The sequence below is a fragment of the Helicoverpa zea genome, chromosome 12 (assembly GCF_022581195.2).
Source record: "Helicoverpa zea isolate HzStark_Cry1AcR chromosome 12, ilHelZeax1.1, whole genome shotgun sequence".
Taxonomy (NCBI): Eukaryota; Metazoa; Arthropoda; class Insecta; order Lepidoptera; family Noctuidae; genus Helicoverpa; species Helicoverpa zea.
In genome coordinates, this window is record NC_061463.1 from 1,380,125 (window position 1) to 1,407,406 (window position 27,282).

A 27,282-nucleotide genomic window follows, 5' to 3' on the forward strand; every position below is an offset into this window, starting at 1 on the left:
TACTATTGGATAAATGTGATCAATGACGAAGGTTCAGGTAGTATCGCCTCTAGCTGTTTTCGTAAAAGCTTCCCTACAAGCTTCCCTACAATTGAATGATTGAATATCATACACGAAAATCGGTTCAGCTATTTCGAAGTGGCAGCGAACCAATCAAATTCCTTTTTAGGTAGTAAAAGTAATAAAACTTCGCAAAACCGAGACGAAACATTAATGATTATTAATTAATTGTTCTTAAACAATATAGCTAATTTAAGAGGATGAATAAGAATGTGGACGACACGTAATACCGATATCCTTCATCACTTAACAATAGATCTTAGTGAATAGAATACCAATAGATATTTCCCTGTTTATTGTTTTGTTTTTAGAATAAGAGCATAATATTATCGTTAGGCTATTCACTAAGAGTGAGTGATATAAGTATTTCTGGGAGTCGAAGTGCAAAACAATGGGAATTTGGAGAGCAGTGCTAATCCTCTTACAGCTCAAAGGATTATGTGCCACCTTCCGAAAGATGGGCTATTTATAGCTTCCAATGTACCATGAAAGGCTACTGGGCTTAGCTAATTAATGTGTTAAGAGAAGTGTGACTTTTGTTTAGAAAAATAAACTAGAGGAAGGTAAGTTAAACTTTTTACAGAACAGTTCCTAGAAATAATAATACTCATATTGGGGCAGGTAACATAATGGGTCACAAAGTTGATTCAAAATTTCATACTTAGTTATTGAAACACAAACATAATACAATTAACAAATTTTAACAATGTGGCTCACACTAAGTACGGCATTGTCTACTAACAAAGTTTCTGATATATTACATGTACATATGATCACTCGTGGAAAGCTCGCCACGAGGAAAAACAAAAGAAAACAGCACGAGTTCACTAGAATATCTGATACTTTCTCACCTGAAATAACAAATTACTCATAGCTCCTAGAACTATGACAATAAACCTAGTTTTGTCGATCAAAGAACGTGGCGTACAAAATAGCTCACTGTCCCTTTAGCTGTCCACACGTTTGGCTGTCACACTTTACCAGTAAAGTAGCTACAGCAATTTTGACTCAATTCTATAGAGACATAAAATTAAACCTCGTAAAAAATTTAAAATAATTTTTGACCAACGACCCGCCCCAGCTTCGCACGTGTACTAGAAGTTATTGTAATATAAACCTTCCTTTTCAATCACTCTATCTATTTAAAAAAAAACGCATCTAAATCCAGGGATAATAGGGATATAGAAAATAGGGATATAGAGGCAGAGAAAGCGACTTTGTTTTATAGTACGTATTGAGTAGTGAAGTGCATGATACAACTCCCCTTTAGGATGTAGGTAAAACGGCAATTTACATAGTAGAGTGATAATAATTTAGTAAAACAATGACAAAGAACTGTAGACCTGAAATTACAAGAAAATTTATCACGTCTACAAATTCAGGTTACGTCGAAGATAACGTATGTTTGTTTAATGACTTCAATGATGCTGTGAAGAATATTAATGTTATGACTAACGTTTTCTTAGAAGAGCTCGCGAAATTCAGTCGCAAGAAATGTAATAGTAAATATATTGAGGAAGTTGTTATTGGTTAAGCAGACAAAACCATGATAGCTGATGACGTGGGTTATGCAAACATTGTTGAAACACTACGTAATGTAAAGTTAAGTCTTGTAATGTTAAGTCTTGCATCTGGTTAAGACATAATGTAAATTAGGTTTGAAGATATCAAAACAGGCGTCATTATAGTTTAATGTACTTTGCATTGTCCCGCTGCTTGCAGTACAGAACTTTTCAGACGTAAGGGATTTTCAAAATATGTTACCATGGTAGGTACTAGAAAAACACAGGCACACTGCTGCATCCGGTCAGACTAGAAGCCGACCCCAACATAGTTGGGTAAAAGGCTCGGAAGATGAAGATGGTGGTAGGTACTAGAGCACAACTAAGTATCTGACCCTCTTTTTTCAGTGGAAAGAAGTAATTTATTAACCTAAAAGAGTAAGCATTTTTTGGAATATATTGATACGGTACTAACAAACAAGACAGAATTTTCCATAAAAATAATCGTTGTAACAGACTCTGTCCCAAGTTCATTCGTAATATAGCTGGTATAGAGTTGTATCAGTTCTGTGTCATAATATTTTTTTGTATTTTTTTTTTCTGATAGCAAAGAGATGGTTCCGCTATTTTTACTACGACAAAAAGGGTTAAGAAGCATTCACTATTATTGATAATTACAGAGGCCTACCTGACTTGCATACTAAATACCAAGTACATATTTGTAACAAATATTTTGGTTCTAAAATGTTAAGCACGTTTACTTGACACTTATTGCCAATACTCTAATCATTAGTCTTCCAATATAATTACTTTATATCCCTTTCTTTCCCTTTTCTGTCGTTCGCGGAATTTTGAGTAGCTAATTAGTGGTTTTTACGACTAGAATTACTTTAAAAGGATAAATTAAAACAATGTCCATATTTAAATTACGGATATAACTTTTGGTAAACAAATTAGTCACTTAGTAAGTATTACATAAATATTAAACTAAATTGTCTTTTTTTGACATAAGTTTACCTTAGTTAAGGGTTCCGAGTTTAAAATTTTATTTTATGGAATTGCTCTAAATAAGGTCTTCTAAAGAGGCAAGACAGTAAGATTTTTTGAAGTTACAACGTTTCAATAAAAAAATATCTAACCGCAACCACCGTCTAGGCGTCTACATAAAATCTTACAGTCCTAATATTATCCGACATTATTTTATATTTTTTACTATCTTTCGATCTGTGACACACCTCAGACGTAACTTTGCCATATGCATACATATTTTCATACAAACTTGGTTCGCAAACTTGGATAGAATTCTAAGCTTCGCCGCAACTGCTTTCAGTCACGTAGGCAACTGTTTGACCTATAGAATCAAATTGTAGATAGAGAATATTGAAAGACGAAATGCTAAGGATGCCATTAAAATGCACAAAAGTTGTTCAAAACAAGAGTAACACAAATGTGGCATTTTTGAAGTTATGCAACAGAATTTTAGCCTTGACCAAGCGTGGTGATTAACACACAATCTTTCCTCTGCATGAAAAGAGGCTTGTGCCTTGCAGGGGTACAACAAAAATGTTGATGATGATGACCCTGATAACAGGGATGAAAAAAATTGTAGTGATGTCCTTTCGAAGTTAGTATTTAGGGACTCAAAAGCTTGAAATTGTCAAACTGCTTTGCACAAGCGTAACTAAGATCAAATGCTCATGTGTCGAAGAAGACGCCGACAAAGTAGCAAGACAAAAAATATTACAATTCGATTAAAATACGTCTATTTAAAGGCTAAACTAGTGGTAAACAAATAGACACACCCACTTAGTAGGCTCTAGCTGGCTGGCAGGTGGAAAACTGGTTCCAAAACCTGATCGTGAGCTTCAGAGGTTGAAATAATACTCGAACCAACACTGTGAGCTAAAAGATTGATCAAGACTTTGTTCCCTTTAAAATGAATAAGAAGAGAATATAGCGGGTTAGTATAGCGTGTGCATGTATCCGTATGATTCCTCTTCCCTGGTCACATGACCTGGCCATTGATTGGCTGAAGGTTATTGTTTTATGTCAAAAAGTTGACAGTGATGGCGGACTTTTGAATGTTTTGTAATTCTGTAATGTTTGCAGTGGTATTAAAGTTTATGCGTCTAACAATGACTATCACTAACGACAACCCATCCCGATTACAAAAAATAATATCTACTTTTTACTAAGACAGAGAATTACTGTCAGTGATGGGATGGTAAGTAGACCAACTGAAATCATTGTACACGAATCTTCATTAATAGGAGAGCTCTTAATAATATTGTGACACATCCATCGACCAGGCTAGCATCCAGGTATAGCAGGTGAAAACCTGGTTATCAAACCTGATGGTAAGTTCCAGACATTTTAATAGTACCAATTAGACTATAGAGCATAGCAGTATTTACATGACATTATCAGTAACTGTCAAGTCATAATACAAATTAATTAATTTATAATTGATAACTTCTGTTTGAACATCATTGATTGATTTGACTGGCGCTTGTTTTTGTTTAGATAAAGTATTGATCATAATTTTAAGTGCACGGATTTTTTTACCCCCATTTACAGCCAAATCCGTGAAACAAACCATTTACCTTAGTCCATCTACATTCAAACATCTGAAAAGGTACCGATAACTCAATTAAGAACACAAAGAAATTCCGTCAAGAAGTAGCGGTGCTGAAATATTTAAAAAGTAACACCAATTAGCATCAGCAGGTAAACAAAGACCCCCCCCCCTCTCACACACACACATGTGAATCATCAACTCGTACGCAAGACTGGCTCGTCGTCACAAACTCGCGATCGCTCAACGAAGCCACTCGTGCGCAGGTTGATTATACAGGGTGAACTCCGTATTTTTTTTTTTCGTACTTTTTTCTATATAATGTTATTGCAAGCATTCTGTTTGTGATAGTGAGTGTTACTGATAGTGCTTTTAAGTGGAGTGCTGTGATAAATTTATTTGTTACAAAATGTTTCCTAGGATTCAAGGCTTGGTGAGTAATTTTGTAAGTTTTTTTTGTTTACGTTTGGTGCAGGCTAGTTTAATTTTGAGTGCATTGTGAACCATAGATATACAATAATATTTTGTACAATAGAAATCAGTGAAATTTTCCTAATATTATAGTGTAGAGTTTTAAACTAACATCAAACAAACGCTCTTATCTCCGAAAGTTAATTTTGAACCTCGGTGTGAAATCCCTATCCGTATTTTTATTACCACGTGTGACGTCAAAAGACCCTTAAAATGTTCACAAGTTAACCTTTTCCGGAGCAAGTTTGAGTTGCTTCACAAGTGGGTCAATACCTTTTTTATCTTACTTAATGATAGAGACATATGAGGTAAATGCACTGTATGCATTCAAGGTTATATTACCAGACGAAAGATGTCAGGCCATGGCCATATGGCAAACGGGATGCGCGATGCACATGCAATCCATATGGTCGATTAAGCAAGAATTTAAATGGCCAGATATTAAATGGTAATTACGTTAATGGAGAAGATATTTCTGATGTTATGCATGAAGCCAAATTAATGGCTTTTCAAAGAAATAGAGCTTAGGCTTAACGGTAGAAAAAATAGGATTTAAAAACAATAGAATAAGATTCTAAGAATAAATAACAGTAAAAAGATTATACCTATTTCGGATTTCTACGAAAAAGAATGACATTAGGTTGGCTAATGTGTTCTTTGAACCGTCTACCTGAACCAATTATAACTAACCTCATTAAAAAGAAAGGACGCACCAAATATGTAAAAAGAAAGTTAAAACCAGTGAATCATATAGATCATCGCATGACCTATTTAACGCTATCGATCTCGCAAATTAGCATCTAGGAATGTCGATCACGTTCCAACGATTTCACCTTACGCTGAACGAAACACCACGTGCAATTGTCACGTACACATTGATATTAATAATAATACCACACTAACTATAAATCTTCGTGATAATTCACAAGGAAATGCGTTGATTAAACCACCCGTGATGGGAATCGTAACAACAGTTGTTATGAACTATAATCCAAATGTAACTGATACGGTAATATAATGTTAGGTCAAGTTTGATGAGGTAACAGTTATGAACGAGGAAGTTTGTAGTTGTTACAATTGAGGTAAAATTGCAGGTAACAAATAAATTAAGTCCATTAAAGAGCATTGTTTTGCTGGTAATGAGAATGAATGAGTGAAATAAAATGAATAGCTTCAAAGACAATATTATTGTATGGGAACAATCTGAAATTCTAACACGAGTTGACCTAGAATTAGATACGCAAGGTAAACTGTATCAAAAACTTAAACCTGACATTGACTTTTATAATTTCAATGATATCTTCCGCTTTGAACGTAATAGAACTCATATGATTGAATACCAGGTAGTTAATGAATCTATTAATAATAAAAAACGTCATAAATTCTTCTGTCTGGTTGCGAAATCAGAAAATCCCAACATAAAGACATCAGGATTTATAAAGAAACAATCCTTTGTAACATTGTAGATAATTGTCCTCTTACACTAATCAATAAGAATCTTCAATTGTTTATCTATTGTCGATTAATCTACGGAGTTTACCTGGCGTGACCGTGAAACAAAGACAATGATTAAATGCCTTTGACACTGGTGACAAATCTTTTAAAGGACCAGGAATTGCAATTCTCTTTTCTAGCCTTGACAGAGGTTTAGGTTTTATTTATTTGACTTCGAATTTGATGGGTGCTACACATGGATATGTTCGTATAATGTCCTGCAAAAATGTCTTCTTTTTGCGTTAGAATTTCATCTGTATTATTCAGACCGTAGACATCATGAGATAGGTTAGCTACACTTGAATTAATTTCCTTTATGACATGGCTATGGTGTTTACCACATGTTTTACCGGAATGTTCAACAAACCCAAGACAATTAGGGATAGCTCGCCTCTTAGTCACAAAGACCTGACTCAGTTGAATGACTCAAATATCTTCTTAATGTTTTATGAGAAAACATTATTAATCGGATGTCGTCTGAATTAACTTGACGGTCCTTAGTTTGGACTCTTTGAACTGTCCTTAAATTGGTATTGTATGTATGTCCAGATCATTTAAGCTTAATTGTGGGTGCTACTGTTTCAATCCTTGTTAATATCACCACACTGATTTTATTGTCTTTCCCTCCATATCATAATTCTTCATAAAAGGGCATATGATCATAAAATTCTTTACATATTAATATTGATTACTCGTTGGTATAATTGATCAGTTTGTTGCAGTTAATCAATAAATCTTAAAGTTACATCGCTGTCTGTATTCTTATTCATATGTGTCACAGCCTCATTATCTGTTTAGCTTTTCTCTTCAACTGTTTGCGGATCATCTTTGTTATGGCTGACACTAATTTGTTATGTCTCGTCACACTGAAATCTAGATCCATGTCAATTTAGTAAGTAGGCCACTACTCAGAGGAAAACATGACAAAGAGATTTTCTCTTTGTGTTTATGATAAAGATGGCTTTGCTTATTATGTTGTAAGTCGCTGTGAAGTTACTGATATGAGCAACAAAGAAAGGAAAAAATGTTCTACATTGGGAGTTGAAAATAAAGATGCCGTTCAAAAAAGCATCAATACATTTGAATTTCAATAGAAAAAAAAACATCAATGATAAAAGGAAGTCTTAAAACATACATTATAGTTTTAAATATTTGACGAGTAGTTTCTTTGACAAATATTAGCATTGAGACAAGATTTAGTCGGAAACGCAATGCAATTATTTGTCGTCTAACAGAAAACAGCTGTTTACGTAGAATACAAAAACTTTTGAAGGTCATTAAACAATGATGACGAAAACGTGTTTTGAAAATACATTTTATGGGACCTGTTTACTTATCTATCAAATACGTATTGGTCCAAACACGTGAACAGTTTTGAAGGTCATTTTAGAAACGTGACCTTTTGAAAAATTAATACGTACTGCCCTCTAATTCTCGATCATAAAAGAGACCACTATATCGAATGATCGAGCGTGTTAATCGATGTTCGCATCGATTTCCTTGAAGGAAATCCATTAGATTCGATTATTGCGTTTTAGAATAAATTAAGACTAATTGCTGATAATTCTTTGTTATAAAAACTGATCCTTTCTGTATCGATAAACTGCGAAGTAATGCTAATCTTAGGGAAGTGTAAACTTGATATAGGCATGTACGGTGAACGATCCTTTAATGGGTTTCTTGTTCATGTTTATTAGCTATCGAAGTTTAATTAGTGGCTTTGCATGAACTACTATAATGGTAAATATGCTCTGTTGCTACGGACAGTTTGATAATCGACATGATTGATTGATTCGTTTTTGTCCCATAAACTAATCAATCAATACGCATAACATAACTAACCTTTCCTATGGTTTTTCTCTTTCTACGATTGAATTATTTCAGTATCTTTATCATTAAAGTAAATAGTAGTTTGAATTTTAAGCTTATGTTGCAAACTTTCAAATGATCAAAGGCTTAAAGAAATAGTTATTAACTTTACTAATTAAAGTTTGTTCAACAAACTTAGTAGCAAAAGAAAACAATATTACGAGATTGTCAATACAGTTTTTATAGCAGTCAATGTCACGAACAGTGCGTCTAGAGTCTAGCCTTGTTTCTTTATTTTTACTTCTTGTGCTTTTACGACTTTGTTATTATGTACTTTGTTATTGTTTTTTGATTTAACTTGAGATTAAAGTATTATAACTACCATTTACTGCTTCATTTTCAGTTTACTTAGTTTTATTTAATTCAACTTCTGTATTCTCCTTATCTACTTTTCTGATCTCGTTTCTTTTATTAACTCGATTTTTAAAACCTGTGTTGTTATTTAACCATTCGGTTTGGATGATTTATTATTGAATGCTGAAATCAGCCATAACCACAAGTAATTTCTCAATAAGCATGTTTCCAATCAATGCAATATTATCTCTGGTAATTGACCCACTTAAGATACGGCATATGAACGCAAGTCTTGCCTTACATAACGAGGCATGTGCATAACAAAAATCAGCTCTGTAACGCACAAACTAGTTCAATTTACGCCATATTTAATTTTATAGTGTGTTTTTACTACTGATATACATATAATCTGATCGAAAGATAAGTAATAGATGGAAATGGTTATTTTGTGGTACAACATCTCGGATTTCCAGTAAATCAGCAACACCAGTGAGCTCTTTTAGTATGACTAGACTTTCTTCTACTACTTGAGGTTTGCGGTTTGATCATTCTTTCATCAGCTGTTCAATTTAATTTTGGCATTGTTCTGCTCGATTGCGTTCTAGTGTTTGTTTTAATAGGATTAATATTTAAGTTTCTGGGTATTGAGAGAGTTTTAAACTTATGCTATATTTTCAGGATCTTGCTTGGCGTTCAGTCTTTAATCATCTATTGTTTTTCAACGGAACAAATGCACATCACAATTACAATGATTAGTAAGAATTACTGTAATTGGTATCAAAGACCTATGGGTTTAAGAGATCATAATAATATTGACGAAGTCTGAACTAATTGGTTATGTTATGACGTGAATCATGTTTCTATAGATCAGGATGTGTTATTTATACGTTATTGTTCAAGTGTGAGAATGAGATCGACCTGTGTGTATGACGTAAATCTTTGTTTTTTTTTTTGGTAAAAAAAACTATAACTGTTTTGATTAAAGTTTGAGGTTTATACCTATTAATAGAAGTATTTTAGTGGTTGTGGTCAGAGTGCAATTTTTTTGAGTGCGATGTTCCATTTTTTATGATACTTAATTATCTAGCTTCTTGGTTTTCTTAATGGTTGTTTTGGTACCTTTGTTTTACTAACGTTTTACCTTAATATTTACACTATAGATGGGAAGTATTTCATGATTAGTAGAACCAGGTTATATTGTATGATACTCAAAGATAACAAACGAACAACTTTTCTCATCCATCCATTTATCATTTCTGTATGCTTTCATATTTATTCCAATCTATCTTTTAGTGTATGAATACTACTTCGATTATTATAATAAGCAAAATAATTTCTAACGATTGGAATGATTACAAAAAAATATATTTCAAAATTCAAGGCCATCAACTTTTCTATGTAGATTCACCGTTAAAAAATATTGTCAATTTCTTAATACACTAAATTCACCAGAACTTGGTCACAATAGTCACAATACAAAAACAAAAAAGAATCAGGAGAGCGAAACTATTAATATAAAAACCTTCCTCCTTCGACAGATTTTATTGAAATTATATTAAACCATAATAAAAAATGTATTAAGCCGAATAAATAATAAAAACGTTAGCCGTGTGAATGCATGCGTGCGTCATTTCTGTCCTTGTAATGTTAATAAGCTTGATAATAGTGGTAAACTCGTTTTTTTGCTGGAAAAACCGTCCTGGTGTAAAAAAAGTTTGGTTGAAAATATTGACACCATACGTAAATACGGAATCAAAAAATCCGTTAAATAAATATGGAACCAGGAACTGCATTTTTGTGTATAAAAAACATATTATTCTTGTTTTGGTCCTCATTCATTAACATTATATTTGTTTAAATACCATCCTAATTTTTTATCCTAAGTGGCTTTGTGCGGTAACTTCGCTAACTTTATTAGAAGTATCCTAAAAAGTACTTACGAATCTTGTCACGTAGTTTTCGAACAAAACTTTAAATTAAGATCACATAAGTTTTCCAAACATTGAGCCTTGGCCAAAAGTGTAAGAACCTTATTAATATTTTCATCTCGTCTTTGCCTATCGAATTTTAATTTTGTCTACAAAAATGTCGTTGGAATCCAAAGAGACGCTAAGCAGAAAAAAAGTTTTGTTAGTTTATTAACTAAACTGACTTCCGTCAGCAATTCCACTAGCGTCCCGTGGGAACTACTTCACGCATCCGGTTAAAAAATTGTCTAAGGCCTTCCTCGATAAATGAGCTATCGACAAATCGGGCCAGTAGTTCCTGAGATAGGTACGGTAAAGCAATAAAATGCGTTTAGATTTCTTCAAAACTGCAACCAGCAGTTTGCGTTGCTAATAGGTAGGTACCTACGATTGTTAATTCAACAGTTTGGTTCCCAAGTCAGGAAAGGCAACATGAAACCAAACTATAGATATTTACGTACATTTCGTGAGTTCAAATTATAACGTACATTATTCCCATAGTGTAATATTACCTTCACCGGTAACCACCATTAAAAGGAAGTGTGGTAACCACATCCTCCATTAAGGCTTCATTATATACCGATATATCTTAAACCACACAAACAATACATTGTGAATATCTGCCTGGTCTTTTCCCAACTATGTTGAGATCTGCTTCCAGTCTACGCGGCAGCTGAGTACCTATTTTTTACATAGAGCTATAACCCTAATGACGACCACAAATATGCAAATGGCAGCCGGGATCCAAACATTTAAGCCGAAAAACAGGGGAACTCGTCATGGTAAAATGGTTATCCATCCACGGACCGACCGATTCAAGCGTTGCTTAACCTTATGACCAATCGATGTAAATTATTACTTAGCGTACACCACCGAGCTCACATTGTGACCACTTAAGTGAAAACAAACGTTACAATGTACTTTAATTTATTTTAAACACAAAATATTGTTTTTAAACATTCCATCATAAACGAAAGAGTTCATAACAAGGCGTGTTTATTTCTTTTTGACATTTACAATGCATCGCTGAATTGGTTTACACTCGATTCTTTATGAAGCCCTGTAGTGTTTTGAGAGTAATTGATAAACAAAGAAAAAGATTATTTGTATGTGTAAAAGAATGTATGTGTTTATGTTTTATACGCTGAAATGTCTTACGGCCTTTCCCAATATTCTGTCTATATGTTCATTCGCCTACTAGAGATATTTTTACAGTTATAGCCCCATACAAGTTATGCCAAATGCCTATCCAATGTAAGGAAAATCACCAATGGCCGTTAAAAAATGGCGGTTATGTGGAAATAGAATATGTATTAAACGTGGTAACCCGCTTTAAACTTTGAACAAAACTTCAAACTCAATTGTAATGCCAACAAAATTAATCAAAAAACAAAAATATTTCAAAACCGAATTTAATTGAAATACTCCAACATTTAAACATATACTGGGAATGTATTGTACCGTCAACCAGTTAAACAAACAAATACGATCAATTGTAAATGAACATGTTTTTAATTGAATTGATCTTTTTTGATGAGTTCATTTGTTTTGTGCCGTGTTAATCTGAGGTCGTAGTGTGTGTGAAATAAATTGGATTCTGCGTATTTTTTATATAATATGGCCTTATATTGAGAATATTTCGCAAAGGGAAAGGGCGAAGTTTACATTTTAAATCATTTTTTTATTTTTATTATAGTATTTTTAAATAACCTATTTCTGATATTAGTTGGTGTCTGTGTATTTAGTGCAATAAAATATATTGAATATTACAACCATAAAAGTTTTATTAATGAAAGAACTAGCAAAGGTCAATATTTGAGAAATATTATTATGTGAATGTTGTTTTCTGATTGCAATAAGTTAGTTTCTTTATTATTAAAGTCATTGGACTGATATCAAAACTGACTCACCATCAGAACTATTTCATTGAAAGTTACTGAATATAACTTTAGGTAATAAGTTAAATTATTAAAATGTTCTTCTTATTTTTAACTAAATTCAAGCTCAAGCCAAAATGGTGGCCTTGTACGCCAACATAACAAAAAATTACCCCCAAGACGCTCACTATTCAAGTTACATTTTTTCTGGAAGCAAAAATGACACAAAAACGCCTCAGAAACACATTTCTTTCTACTAGGTATATTAACATAATGTTGCTGTAGCGACAAATATAATATAACAACTTTCTTTCATATATTGTCTGTACAAAAGTCCCAAGAAGCCATATAGTTAAGAAAAAAAAAACCTTGAATGACAGGTTGACTGTCATTGGTTAAAAGTGTTCAGTTAAGAGAGATGCATTACTATCGATATTGGAGCAGGTGGGTTATATACATGGGACAGTTTTTTTTTATTTTATTTTATTATATTAAGAATATGTTGACAAGAAAAATAAGTGCTATCGGCAGTATGGAATCTAATAAAACAAAAAATGTGAAAATAATATTTCTGTTCGATTAGTAATAAAAAGTTATGATAAACTAATAAAACTTTTCTCGTTATGATATTATTGGCAATGATACATCTGTATTTCATGGCTATCAACTATAATGATACCCACTTGAAAATAGAAATGTGGTGTGGACAAAAAATAACTAAAAAATATTACTGATTCTTTCTTTAAATTCCAACGAATCAACAGATTATTTTAATTCGAAGTTAGGAAAAAAAGAAAAAATCTTATTATTTTATGAAATAAAATGTCTCTTAACTTAGGAGTCGTACAGATTAGATTATCATGGAAATCTGCATAATTCCCTTTTTTACATTGAAGCACTTTATACGAATTGACTTTACGAGTGATTTAATTATAATACACATCCGAAGCAAATTACATTCGGCTGCTTTTTATTTATTAATATTATGGAGAGTAAATAAATTGCATTTAAGAATAAATTTATTTTATCGATTTGTTCCAGCACTTTTTCGATTCAAATTCCAAGGCACAAAAAACTGGTGCGTCTCGGCTGTCATTTGAACATCTTTGGCAGTCTTATTGGGCATTCAGAAACCCGAAAGTTTGACAACCAGTCTTACTAGGGATTGCCCAGGTAACTGGGTTGTGAAGATTAGATAGGCATCTATAACTATGCCATATAGGTTAGTAGGAAATACATATATTCCGAAATGCTGCACCTTACCCATCAAAATATTACACATAATGTAACATTAGACTGTCACAGTCTAACAAAACACGATCCACCAATTTATTATACATCCCATCCAAAAGCATTATCATGCGATAAGCGACATTCACATACTTACCAGGTTTTGTTTTACAACAGACTTCCTTCTTCACGACTTGAATCTAACGCAAGCGACCTTGCCAATGGCATTGGGCTGTTGTGAGTAACAACCTGGTATGTGACAGCAAAACAAAGGGACCTTCGGCATATTTGCAAAGGATTTTTTTTAATGTATAAAAATTGGTAATGTTTCATTTTGTTTGTGTTTTGTCAATATTGTATCATCCCTTTGTTCTGCGAGAGGTCTCTAGAGGTTTTGACAAAGTAGGACAGCGTATCAATATTACTGAATAAGTTCAGAATAGCGTGTTAATCGAACATTATTACTAGGGACAAATATTGCAGTCGTTCCAAAAAAAATGAATAACTGGAATGTAGAATTGTAGCATAATTAAAATATAAACGTTACTACATATTCAACTGACATTTTAAAATAATTCCCCGAAAACAAAAATAAATAAAATTCTAGTCCACTCGTGACCCAAGGGCTGGCCTATACTTCGGTCAAAGAATATGCATTGCCATCCAGCGTGGCAATGCAGCCAGCCTCTTGGGCACGATCCCAGCTGACAGCGATGCGGATGAATATTTTGATACTTAGTTTCCCTATAATAAGATCATTTTGTAAAACTATTGTAAGTATCAATAAAATTCTTGTTAATAAACTGAGTTGAAGGCAAGTCAAGTGATAGTCGAAAGTGTTCGCCTTGAGTTTGAATAGTTGTCACGAATGACTGGTAAAGGATAATGAGCGGCTAATATTAACCGAAGGTTTTATATATTTTACTACATTTTTAAGTTTTTTTTTTATATTTTTTCCTCGCAAACTCGATTTAATAAACGCACATACATACAGCTTCCAATTTTTTTTTTTTCAACAACCAGTTCCACGTTTTAATAAAAAATACTAAAAATATCTGTTACTATCAGATGACTCGTCAGTTCGATACAAAAGCGTCACAGGATCGAAACAGACACATAACAAGGCCGATAGCAAATAAAGTTTCATAACAATTGATAAAAAAAAAACTAGCAGTGAATGGTTATCGCACTTCCCTCGCTGTGACATTTGATATAGAAAAAAGAACACATGTCACTATATCGGGTTCCGTACTATCAACGTTGTAGTTTTTATACTGTCATATCTTATCGTACATTAAAATAAAAAGTAATTTAGTTCAGGTAAAAATGTTGATATGAAATATGTCTTGTGTGGTTTTTTAATGAAAAAGTTGTTTTGCTTCATTAATTATACATTATTATAATGGATGTTATCAATAAAAATAATAATTACATTATGGCATCTAAAAACTTATCATCGTTGCTCACCGGGAGCGTACCCAAGAGGCTGGCAGCATTACCACATTAGATGGCGATGTAGGCTAGGTATCCTAAATCCATGAACTGATAAATATTTAGCGGTAGAGAAGGGCACTTAAACTAATCAACACCAAGCCAACAGGCAAACTTAAATAATGAATTTCTAAAAGAACCATATAAGGAACTTTAAAACCATAACATAAAAAAAGTGTTGCTAGAAATGAAAAAAAAAACTACCACACTTGCGTCATTGGTTCAGTTTAACGAGTTTCCGCTAAAGTTGGTTCATTAAGTTTTGCGTCATAGATAGTAAGTACAGTAGTTGTAGTTTTAATTACCTTAGAAAGGCCAGCGAACAATCATTGGATTATTTTACTTCTTTGAGAAGAAATTTTCTTTAGCATTGGCTTAGTTTCTTTATAAGGTATGATATAAGAAACTCTTGATAGTGATCGTATTAAACGTCTGTATAAAGGAACATTACGGGAACTTATATAATCAGTAATATGCTTTGCACACAAAGGACAATGCCGGATTTTGTATGGACCCTGTCCCCACCCACCAACAGACTTGAAACTAGTGTCATCGGAAGCGCATCCTTCGATAGATCATGATTATCAAAACTATTTACTCCAAATGTATGGGGTTTTGGAAATACACGACATTTTAATATCCTTAATAATCAATAAACGTCAAGTTTGTTAACCAATTACTCGGAATTGCGTGGACCGATTTTGATTATTTTTATTTTAATGCAAAGAAGGTTACGTTAGTCCGATATAATTTTCATCGGGATCTTTTTAGCAACTTTTGAGTTATCACCGGTTAGAATGATAATTGGTTTAATGATTTTGTATGGACCTTTACTGACTCCAACAGAGTTGAACCTAGTGCCATCAGAAGCGCCTTATCCGATAGATATTTTTTTACTGTGACGACATACTCTAAATGTTTAGGGTTTAATAAATTATTTTTTATTTTTAAATTATTCAAATCTCATTTTTTTTTTTTATATGAACGTTTACTAGTCATTGGATACATAAAGTGGGCTGCCGTTGTAAGACGACTAAAAAGTCACGGTGTATACCTACTAACCTAACCTAACGTTACGTTAATTGTGGATACTAAATTGTCTTATAGTTCCTAAACCCCATACTTTTAGAATGTGTCTCCATAATAAGAAATGGTCTATCAAATGAGGCGCAACCAATGACACTTAGTTGAACTCTGTTGGAGGTGGTTAAGGTGTCCTTACGAAGTACTACACTGGCTCTTCAAACCGATTATTTTAACCGATGATAACTAAAAAACTGCTTAAAAGATCTTTATGAAAATTAAATTAGACTAACTTTGAGATAGATTCTTTAAAATAAAAATAAAAACATCAAAATCGGTTAACCCAACTCTGAGTAATTGGTTAACAAACTTGAAGTTAATTGATTATTAAGGATACTAAATTGTCTTATAGTTCCTAAACCCCATACTTTTGGAATATGTCTCCATAATAAGAAATGATCTATTAAATGAGGCGCATCCAATGACACTACTTTCAAGTCTGTTGGTGGGTGGGGACGTTTTTAGGCATTGTCCTTTGGTTATAGTCCTGATTGCTGAAAATCAAAACGCAGTAAGTAGGTGTTAATCAGGACGTTACATTGTTTTTTCGAATATTTTGTACTTGTAAGCTATATGCTGACTTTCGAATTAGGGTAGAATTGCTAAGCTTTTTGATGTAAAATAGGTGGCCAATGTAACAAATAAAAATTCTTACTAGCGCTATGATTTTTACAGCAACCTTATTAACCACAAAAAACATCGTAAGGGCCATTAATCATGCGACGCACTTAGTAAATTAATGAGCAAGAAATTAATATTCCACGGTATAAAATGACAAAGAAATGGAGAGAAATTCCTTAGAAATGAGTCAGAGAGCTACAAGTAAATACTTTAGTTGTTTACTTGTTGCAATGCGCTTGCGCGTCTACTCTTGTCATAAACTATAGCGGATGGCCGTTTTAACAAAGATAGGTACAATGGTTAGCAAGGGCTTCTGTTTTTACGGTAGGAAATACTTAGTTATTGAAGGTCCTAATAATGAAAGTCCTATAAGTTCTTATAACGTTAACTTATTTTATATAAGGTTAACTTATTCCATGTATTTCTCCCAGTTTCTGCATACTTATTATGTTTCACAGGATAACATATAGGTAAGTACTTAGTTTTCCTGTTTTAAGCAAGAATTTTAGCAACAATAAAGTTAGGTTTTCTGAACTGTAGATAAAATGTTGCATTTCCTAAAAACGTAGGTACATAATGTTAACTATTAATGTGTGTAGGGTAATTAAAGGGTGGGCGTTTTTAGGACTGTCTCATGAAACTCAGTGCTGTTTTTCATCCCACTTTAAATAAACAATTTTTGATTTCGCCCTTTTAGCTACTTAAAACACATTCAATAAGGCTTCAGTGTGCTTCAAGAAATGCAACAGCAAAAAGTTTCCCTACAAATAGTTCAGGAGCTCAAATGTGTTACCAGTAAAATAACTTTCTAGTGTAAGAACCACTGAAAATACGTTATTATAGGTAAACTCCCGATGACACAGTCTTCCGGTGACTCACGCGTCGGGCGTTTGTTCCCGAAATAGTATGTCTGTCTGTGCGTGGCTATATACAGAATTGGGGTATAATTCTGATATTATGACTAATTGGTTACTTTTTTGTGGTGGGGCTGTAGTTTGTTGATTAGTTTCGGTTTTCTAATGTCTTAAAATAATATTCTTTAATAGATAAAAGAACAATATTGTACAGGCAGAGATAACGCCAATTACTAGTCATTTACAAAACGACACAACAAAATTTTAATTTTTTTGTTAGAGAATCACTGGAATGAATTCAGTTTCTCCGGAGATTGCCCTTTTTAAAAGGGATTGCGCTGAAGTAAATGTAGCAAATATGAAAAAAAAAAACGCCTCTTAGCCTAAATTAATTTCCATTTTTCCTCAAATATTGGAAAATAAAAGAAAATTAATTTCCCCAAATAGCCTAGATAACTACAATACCCCATACTAAACATTATTCGCCCACATTATCATAAAACTAGACATGCTATGAAGAGTGACGCAAATGCACGTCAATGCACATAAAACGTTGCATAACTAGAGGGAAGTTAAAGTGCAACGATGCAGTTGTGGACGTGTGATAGATTCCTTTGATATACCTACAATGTATTTTGTATAAAGATGAAGTTCCCGTCAAATATTTTAGCCCTTTTGAAATCAGCTGTTTATATTTTCTTCCTCCGGAGAGGAGTTTCACTCGTGTTCCTTGGGAATTTCTTAGAGTACCAGGGTAAAAAGAAGGCTAAGTTATCCTTGGTAAATGATCTATCTAACACTAAGAATTTTTCAAATAGGACCAGGTTTTTGAAATTAGCGCGTTCAAGCAAACAATCAAACTCTTCAGCTTTATAATATGATATTATAAGTATAAATGCGTAGTAAGAAACTGACTTCTAGACTGATATTTTGTTAGGCTTAAACTAACGAGAATAATCATGCAAAAGCCTAAACATTCCAAGGACAGTTCAGTTCAACCGTTCTAAGATTCTTCTCAATATGCGCAGTGCGTTCCCACGATAAGAATCAAAATCAACCGACTTTATCTAAAAGCAGTATTAAATATTTGCACTTCTTATCTGACAAGATGTTCCATATTGTCTGGCTGACTTCTATTATCTTATTAACCTACTTCCAATAAGACGGATTATGTGGTTGATAAAGAAAGGGGACATAGTACGATGTTAGTAATCGTAAATTGATTGTTTTGATAGAGTGTGATAAGTTTTTTTGGTACATTTTCCTGCTGTACCTACATGGGACATTTTCATTTTTGTTATTGCATACCATATGACTTACGTTCATAAGGGGAGTCCCTAACTAGAAACCATGATCAACATACCTAATACAATTTATAATTAATTTATCGAACCTACTATAAATGTTATGGTCGGAAAAAGCTACCTCCTATCTATGCAACGATATTTCAGCTACAAACAGGAGCTTCAAAATACAACAACATAAACAAAAATGCGTCTAAACACCTACGGATTTCAGTCAATATTCCTTTGCAAAGACAGATACAAGCATGGTAATAATTAGGCAATACTTTACAAGACTTACAACAGATTGTTGCCATACATACACATTGGAACTCTCTCTTCAGTTTTGCGAAATATTTAAATGCCATATTCACGACGCAATACCATCCTGGTTATGCGAGCCTAGTACCTACCTTCGAAGAATTTTCCCCTTTTAGTGGTAAAATTACGAATTTGAATTTTTAAATGTTTTGAGGATTAAATTGCTAAACCTACTCATATATTCATTAAAATAAAGTATTTTTACTTTATATTTTTTTTACTGAATTGGTCCTTAAAATTCGGGGAAAAACCTGGGGATGTACTTGAGTGTAAATAATTAAAAATACTATTGTTTGACACATTTTCATGACTTCAAAACAGCAGGCTAACGAAACAGCTTGAGCAAGTTTCAAAATACGTATTTTTTGAAGAACAACTTTTAAGGTCTTTTGACCTCTCGTCATACATAGATTAAAATTCGTTGTTTGTTTACAAAATATTAATCAGGCCAACAATTCATTTAAGAAAAATTACTAACTCCTTCTGGATTCTTCTCAAACACAGAGTTCCATAACATGACATTGCTATACCAAAAACAAATACAAAGTTCTAGTACGTAAGATAGTCTAAACTGTATGCAAACATAGAAATAATGGCCGATGCATATTGACACAGTTCTCAGAGATAACGATGTAGATATAGAGGTTATCGACTTATCGATCAATTGTGACGTGTCTTGTTCATCGATACCTGCGCTGTTTTGTAGAGGTGTAGTGATTGTGCGTTTGTGGGTGGGTTTCTTATGAAATGCCAGTTTTGAAACTCAGTTATTTGTCATCAGTACTGTAGAAACATGCTTTATTTCTAGGAGTATTTTTGGACTGAAAAGTAGTTAATATGTAGGTATACAAATGAAGATTGTTAACTTAACTTCCAAATAGGAACTAAGTGTATTTTTTATCATATTGAGCTACTTAAAACTGGCATAAACTAAATACTTGATTTACACAAGTACTAAGATAAAGTGGCGTCTCCAAATTATATTTTGTTTACTATAATAATTGTTATTTTTATGCCACGAGGTCATTGAACCTGTCTTGTCTATCGCCCCACATTGATAGCACGCACTCAGGCCGGTTTCCTTGATTTTATTGTCAGTATTAAAAATATTTACAACGTCTACTCTACTGAGATTGTTTTATTTGTGAAAAGGCTCAGACACTTAAACATATAGTTTGATGGCTAGTTTTATTTCTGAGAGCTATACTTTGAAAGATACGTTAGGGCACTGACATTGTGCCAGTCATAAAGTGGGATCTACCCAATCCAGACTCTGGAATTCTACACCAACTAGCCAAGAGTCCACTTTTTTATTTTTATTTTTTGTTACTCAAAAATACATATATGTCCCTACATGTTTTACTCGCCAAACTATACAGTTGTAGTTGTGTTGTATTTCCAATTTCTCTATTGAGACATTAAAGAACTCTCTCTTGTGTTTAAAATCGATTTTCAAATATTTTGTAGGCCCTTAATACACAGCAATTAAAAATGATCCCACCAAATGAATACCACCACCAGCCCACGTACACTCTATTACATAAATAAAAAACAAAACACAATCGAATCTAATCGATTTAAGAATCGATTTCATTCGATTGAAATAGTAATGAAGCGTTAGTTTTTTTGCTTATTTTCATAGTTTTTCCGTGTGAGTTGCGTCATAAGATTTTGATAGTGATGTTTTTATCGATACAATACAAAATATGCATATTTTAAAGAGCCCGTTACTGATAAATCATTTATTTATATACATACATATACATAGTTATTAGTCATTAAAAAAAAATTGTGCAATGGAATAAGTAGGTAATAAGTTATGCCTTCTTGTTAAAAAAAAAATACGTTTAATGCCATTATTTTTAGGCCTTACCATAATAATTATGATGAAAATGTGTTTACGCATATTTGAAGTGGTTAGGTTTTTACCCATTCCAAGGTGAAGAAATATGTTATACTTGTATAATAAATATGAAGGGATTTTCTAGAAAATGTCAATGTACTCAAGTAACATAAAATTGTAGTTTTTTTTTTATTCGTAGAAAAACATTCTTCACAGGTTCAAAGTTGCTCGCTGTCATTCATATTAAGACACTCGAAGCGTAAAACCGAGTACACTACGAGCCATATTTACCGACCCACATATCAACAAAAACTGTTTGAATTAAAATCTCAGGAAGTACCGTACTATTGTTTCGACTTTCCTGAACCTTACACCAAATGGTATAAACAACAAAAATAAACTAAGTTCAAAAGGAAGCAAAAAACTGTAACAATTCGGTTGAGATACTTTTACAATCGAGTGTCAGTTCACAATGATTGTGACAGTCGGTTAGACGTTCGAATTAGATTTTACGCTGTATTTTTATTTGAAATCTAACCTTGTGTGCTGCAATCAACACGATAGATTTTTTTACTTGCATGGAAACTTTTAACGGTTTTAAACAAAAAAGTATGAATCAAAATTAAAATAAGGAAATATTGTCCCGAATTTTCGTCCCGGACGTTTACACTCGCGTTACAAACAAAGGTGAAGTGACATAAAGTAAGGTTTAGTGATTAAAATGCGTAGACACGTCTATAATGTTCCGTGTTCAGATGACGAAGACGACTGTTTTTACGACTTTCGAAGTTATAGGCGGTTGAGGAGAGAATCTAAAATTATTGTTCTTAGCCGCTCGGTAAGTTGGACTCGTCGGCCTTTGTTTTATAACTCGATTCTGGAATTGTACTGCTTATTGTGTAATTTGGAAAAGATATACAGGAATTTTATAATTAAGCGTTGGGTAGTTAAAGTTGCAAGTAAGTGTAGATTGTTGAGAAATATTTAAAAAACACTGGTAGTTTATAGTGGTCGGAAGTGTACAATTTGCATCTAAAAATTAATAAAACAATTAACATGCAAATCTATAACGACGCCTTAGAGTGAAAACCTCGTAAGTGCAAGAGATAACTTTTCAGGATAATGATTGGTATTCGATATTTTTTAAGATTATCTTCCAAGAAATGCAATAAAAAAATATTGAGAAAAAATGCATTTTTCAGGATAAGGATTAGTATTCCATATTTTTTACGATTATCTTCCAAGAAATGCAATAAAAAAATATTGAGAAAAAATGCATTTCCGAGGTTTTCATTCTAAGACGACGATAAAACGATTTGTTTATCATTCGTGCAGAACCACAAATAATTGGTCGTCTAGACTTGATCAAGTTACTTATAGGTATTTTTATTGGCGAACTATTGCAAAACATTCGGTTTTCTTGCCCAATATTAAATTAGCAATAATAGCCAACGGTAAATAAAGTTTACCACAAAAAGCAAGTTTTCAATAGCTTTAAATACGCGTCTTTAATTTTTATTTGACATCGAAAAACAAGATGAGAAAAACAAACGGATTTTTTGTCCTTCCAGTGTTTTCCATGTTTTGTATGACTTTCTATAAATATAAATATTTTATATAAATAAATAAATAAATCTTAGAGCCAGAAATAAAATGTTATTTTTATATAACTAAGGTACAAAAAACTGTAGGTTACATTACAATATTGTAAATAACAACAATAATAATCTTTAAGAAATATCTTGTAAACTAAAATGTTAAAAACACGACAACACTTTTCGTGATCAAAGCCGAGTAATTTGTCACCAAATTGACAAGAAAATTGACGGTTGACTGGCAAGGGACTAACCATTTGTGACAGGTGTCAAATATTGCTCCACATCGGCGGAGATTCAATTTCCTGGCATAACAAGTATTTCTCAAGAAACGTCTTTGATATTTCGCAGGTATTTTTCGTCAAAAGTTTTGTCACAAATCGAAATGATTCGTCTCTCGTGACGATCTAAAATTTTACAGTGATATTATACAGAATCTGTTTCCTTAAACTCACTACTCTCAAGAACTATTGGACTGCTTTCAAAGTGTTAGGTAGATATCCAATTTTTTCAAATTATCTACGTGATATCGTATCGCACAGTGTACCTGCCAAAATATGTCAAATACCTAGTACCATCAAAATCAGTGAAACCTACCATTAAATATAGTGTCCTGATTAAACCAGGTCCTTATAATATTTTAGAACAAGACCTACTTAAAATCCTGCACAAATCCGTAGGTACAGTACCACTTGACTCAAAGTGAATGTAAGCTGACCTTGTCTCTGTTACCGCGGTTACGATATTGTCTTATTTTGTAACTTTACTGTACGCCAAACGAAATATAATAAACTTATTGTTTTGAAGAAGCTGGAAATACTCAATTTATTATTTATAGGATTATTAGGCTTGGAAAATGTTGGTACATAAATGTTGGTCCTTTTGGAATTTCATATCTTAATGTACATATGTTGGTCCTTATGCCATCAATGCTAATGATTTTATAATAGCAAAGGCCTTGAACCCTTGTTAACTTCTTAGACAAGAATGAGGTTTTACGGTTGCTTCAAGACGTGAGAAAACTCTGTCTAAAAGTACTTTAAAGTTACTGCAGAATTATTACTTAAGTTTTTTTTTTATCAGTATAATGATTTAATATACCTAATATGTGCATATAATTTTTCACTTCAATATAAAGTAGTACTTACATTGTAACATTCTACTTAAAACCAGATTTTTTTGTCACCTTATCCACATTAGCAAGTTACTAGCAAAGCTCACGGCGACAGTATCATTGAATTAACAACAATGTAAAGTATATAATATCCAGTAACTGATACATTACATAAAGCTAAAGTGACTCTAAGTAATTCTACACGTTGAAGGTTTATCATGCATCGATCGCGTGGACTATGTACGTCAGCTAGAATATCATCAGAAGCCTTTTTATCGTCCTACTGCTAGGCACAAGCCTCCTCTTACAAGGATAAGGATTGAGTTTTAATCACCATCTTCAATGTGGGTTGGTGATTTTAGGCTCAATAGGACAGGTCACTTGAACATCAGTTGGCACGGGTAGTCTTAGTCTGTAATTCTGGCAACCAGCCTTACTTAGGGGTATTAGATTGCCCAGGTAACTTGGTGGTCAGATAGGCTGTCGCTCCTTGTTAGACACTGGTACCCAGTTGCATTTGGTCAGACTGGAAGCTGACCCCAACATAGTTGGGAAAAGGCTGGGAAGATGATGATTGTGATGAAGATATATTTAGAAAAGTTGCATGAGTACTTGTTTCACTGACCTGGAATCGAACCCTCATACTTTAAAGTTTCACGCAAATTAAAGTAACTAAGTAATTCTACTCTATGAAGGTTTGTCATGCTTCAATCGCGTGGACTTTATATACATAACATATAATATGTCTCATGTTAATATAGAATTAGTAGCACACCAATAATTTGACAATTCTAAGGCAATTAGCTAGAACGAAATCCGGTAGGAAAGACTTTTAGGGATCGTTTTGGTAAGGTATATTTGGTCCTCGGTTCCGCAAATATTTTACTATAGAGGATGAAATTATCATTTTATATAGTTTAATTAAAGTGATACCTTATTCCTTAGAAAAATAGAGCAATTTATGTATTCCTTGTTTCATATTACCTCTACTTAGGAACAAACCAAAAACCAGTAAACCTATGTATCGGGATGAACTTCAGACACATAAAAAGGTTTTTTTATCTTTAGCACATAAAATGTTGATATACCTGAAAATTAAATTCAAAACGTCCAATAAACTGCCTACTCACGAAATTTAAACACTAGCACTGATATAAAAGCCAGTAATTTGATGTCCATAAAGAAAATTATCGCTCATTAGCAAAGAGATACACGAAGAATTCACCACACGAATTTCAAACTATCATGCTTAAACATAGTGGTATAAAAGTTTCCTAAGTTACCAAGACAAGGCACTAAACCTTCGTGACTCCTAAGATTAGAGTAATCTCGGTAATTTCTACATTATTATCACTTTGTTAAATACCATAATCATTCGTAGGTTTATGAAATCTGGTACAAACTGGTCCTTGTGTACTTTTCTTTATACGAAGGTCAACATGGGACGTTGTCACATGTATTTTACCTCTATATTTTGTGAAAATTAGATGCAAATGTGCATAATTAGATGACGTTTTTTAATTCATTCAATGACAATGACGTCATTGGTAGGTAATAAAATTTGATGTACCGTTTTTATTTTTGGTTTGATATCTTCTATTTTTATTAACAAATTAATTTACGGTCATGGTCTCGCTCCTTTTTATGAAAAAAAAGAGTCATATCTTCTTCATGCGTCATAAGGAAACTTTATACCAACCAAAAATGATCTCAAAATAAAAAAAATACTATCATCATCATTTAACACCATCAAAGTCACCACAAAAAAAAAACACAGTTCCCGTACTTCTTCTCCGCATAACACACCGTACCGTAAGTTATCATATTACGAAGATAAAACGCGGATACAGGTACCGTTTCCTGCTGAGGCACAGAATTACCCCACTAGGTACAAAAACAGTGGCTTATTCAACCGTTCTCATTTCACACTGAGACGTTTCAAAACATAACTAAAGTTGCTATTCCTGGGTAAGATATGCGATGGTAAGCGGGAAAGTATCGCTTTTAAAAATTATAACCGACTTTCAAAATAGCGGTAGGTTCAACTTGCATTTTATTTATTCAATACACTGTAGACGACTTTCAGCTATGAAAAAAAGTAAAAAAATAAATTATGTAGGTATTTCCATGACAGAATAAACTGTCATGCCTGATGCAATTTTTCAGAAAACAAAAAAAAATATTTCTACGTAAGTAGGTTTACCTTAAAATCGTATATACAATAGCTGAACCAAGATACTTATGTGGAAAGAAAATTATCTTAAAAACCGCGAAAAACAGCCAATATTTCACACAAATGAGACGAGCATAAATTAACTTAGTGCGATGATGTCAACGTTCGTAATATTTTCCGCATTATAATGTCAATGCTATGCATATTCAAGTTGTTTGAAGTAGATAACAGGCGTTATATCATCCTATGATTATATTGCTTTTGCTAATAAACCGGTACATTGTATTCTATTGTTATTAACGACTATAGACAACTCGTGTAGAATAGGTATGGTTGCAGTAAAGAGATTTTGTTTCTTTAAGTTATTGTCTTATTTCGTCAATTTTGGTCAAAAATAGGAAGGGTTTACACTGATCAAAATTAAAAAGAATACAAAAATATATGCTACTTATTTCAGTAAAACATCTGTGGTATATCAAAGAGAATTTTTAGATATCAAAATAAAAAATATCTCAACATATTACAGCATCACTTGGTCAGCCATCTTTAAACTCCATACTTCGCAACAGTTCAATGACTGTTGCAACGTTCGAGGTTCAATTCCCGATCCGACCACTAAGGAAAACTTATCGATTCACAACTTAACTGTGTTAAAGTTAACTTTTTTAGAACCATGTCATGGCTGACCGGTTTCAAGTGAAGTTGCTAGTGTGAGAAACTTATTTTATTGTAAAAACGTTCATGACATAACTTGGACATTTAAGTGTGTTTCTGCCTTTATAAGTATGATTTATGTCGACTGTGTGAACTATGGCGTTTTGAGGTCTGGGGCATAACCTTTCTTCGCAATAGGGCTTTGTAGGTCGTTGCTTTTGTGGGCTTAATCTTTGTTTTAAATATACCAGTTGGTTACTAAAGGTTCGATCCCAAAATTGAGTTACGGTGGACTTCGATAATCTATCTATCTTGTTGATTTTCGTATCACTTAGATATTATTTGAATGGGGATAATACCAACGATTAGATGAGTTTTTGAAATCTACCCGTAGATAGAGCAAAATATTTCCAAATTCAAAATATTTACAAAATTGTCAGTATATAAGTAGTACTTTCATATACAAATGTACTCTGTACCAAAACAATTGACGGTTAAGTATGAAAAACAAAGAAAAATCTAAAATTCCTTTTTTAAACATGTCAAACAAGAGTTGATTAGCAGTCACGTGATTTATGAACTATATTAGGTACTGTAAGTGCAGAAACCTTATCAAACTAGAACTAGTTAGACGAAATATTCCGCCGATTATTTTCAAAACATTGGCTGTGATTGTTAGAAGTATGGTAATGAGGTAATAACCAGTTGATTAGTGTAATTTTGTAATTCATACTTACTTACAATACTTAGCTACTTAGCATGTGTGTGAATTTAAAATAAGGATATAGTCGATAGGTTCTGAAAATAAAAACTTTGTACAAATTACAGAGTAAATATTAAGGATGAAACTATCAAACGTTAAATTATTCCTTTAACATAGAAACAGTATTTGAGCAGTCGTGGTGGCCTAG

The 27,282-nt window shown here is 32.9% G+C and overlaps 2 protein-coding genes across 4 annotated transcripts in view; one reads left to right on the plus strand and one right to left on the minus strand.

Annotated features, from left to right (window-relative positions):
* LOC124635025 (adenylate cyclase type 2-like) overlaps nucleotides 1-27,282 on the minus strand; it is a 141,537-nt gene that overhangs the window by 52,933 nt on the left and 61,322 nt on the right. The gene's annotated exons all lie outside the window — the stretch shown is intronic.
* LOC124635026 (probable E3 ubiquitin-protein ligase sinah) overlaps nucleotides 4,371-27,282 on the plus strand; it is a 41,067-nt gene continuing 18,155 nt past the window's right edge. Inside the window, exon 1 of one of the 2 annotated variants that reach the window (XM_047170772.1) lies at nucleotides 4,371-4,582. In XM_047170772.1, the coding sequence (XP_047026728.1) occupies nucleotides 4,547-4,582 (36 nt within the window). In that variant the 5' untranslated portion in view covers nucleotides 4,371-4,546. The remainder of the gene's footprint in view (nucleotides 4,583-27,282) is intronic. The other variant, XM_047170773.1, reaches the window with a different exon arrangement.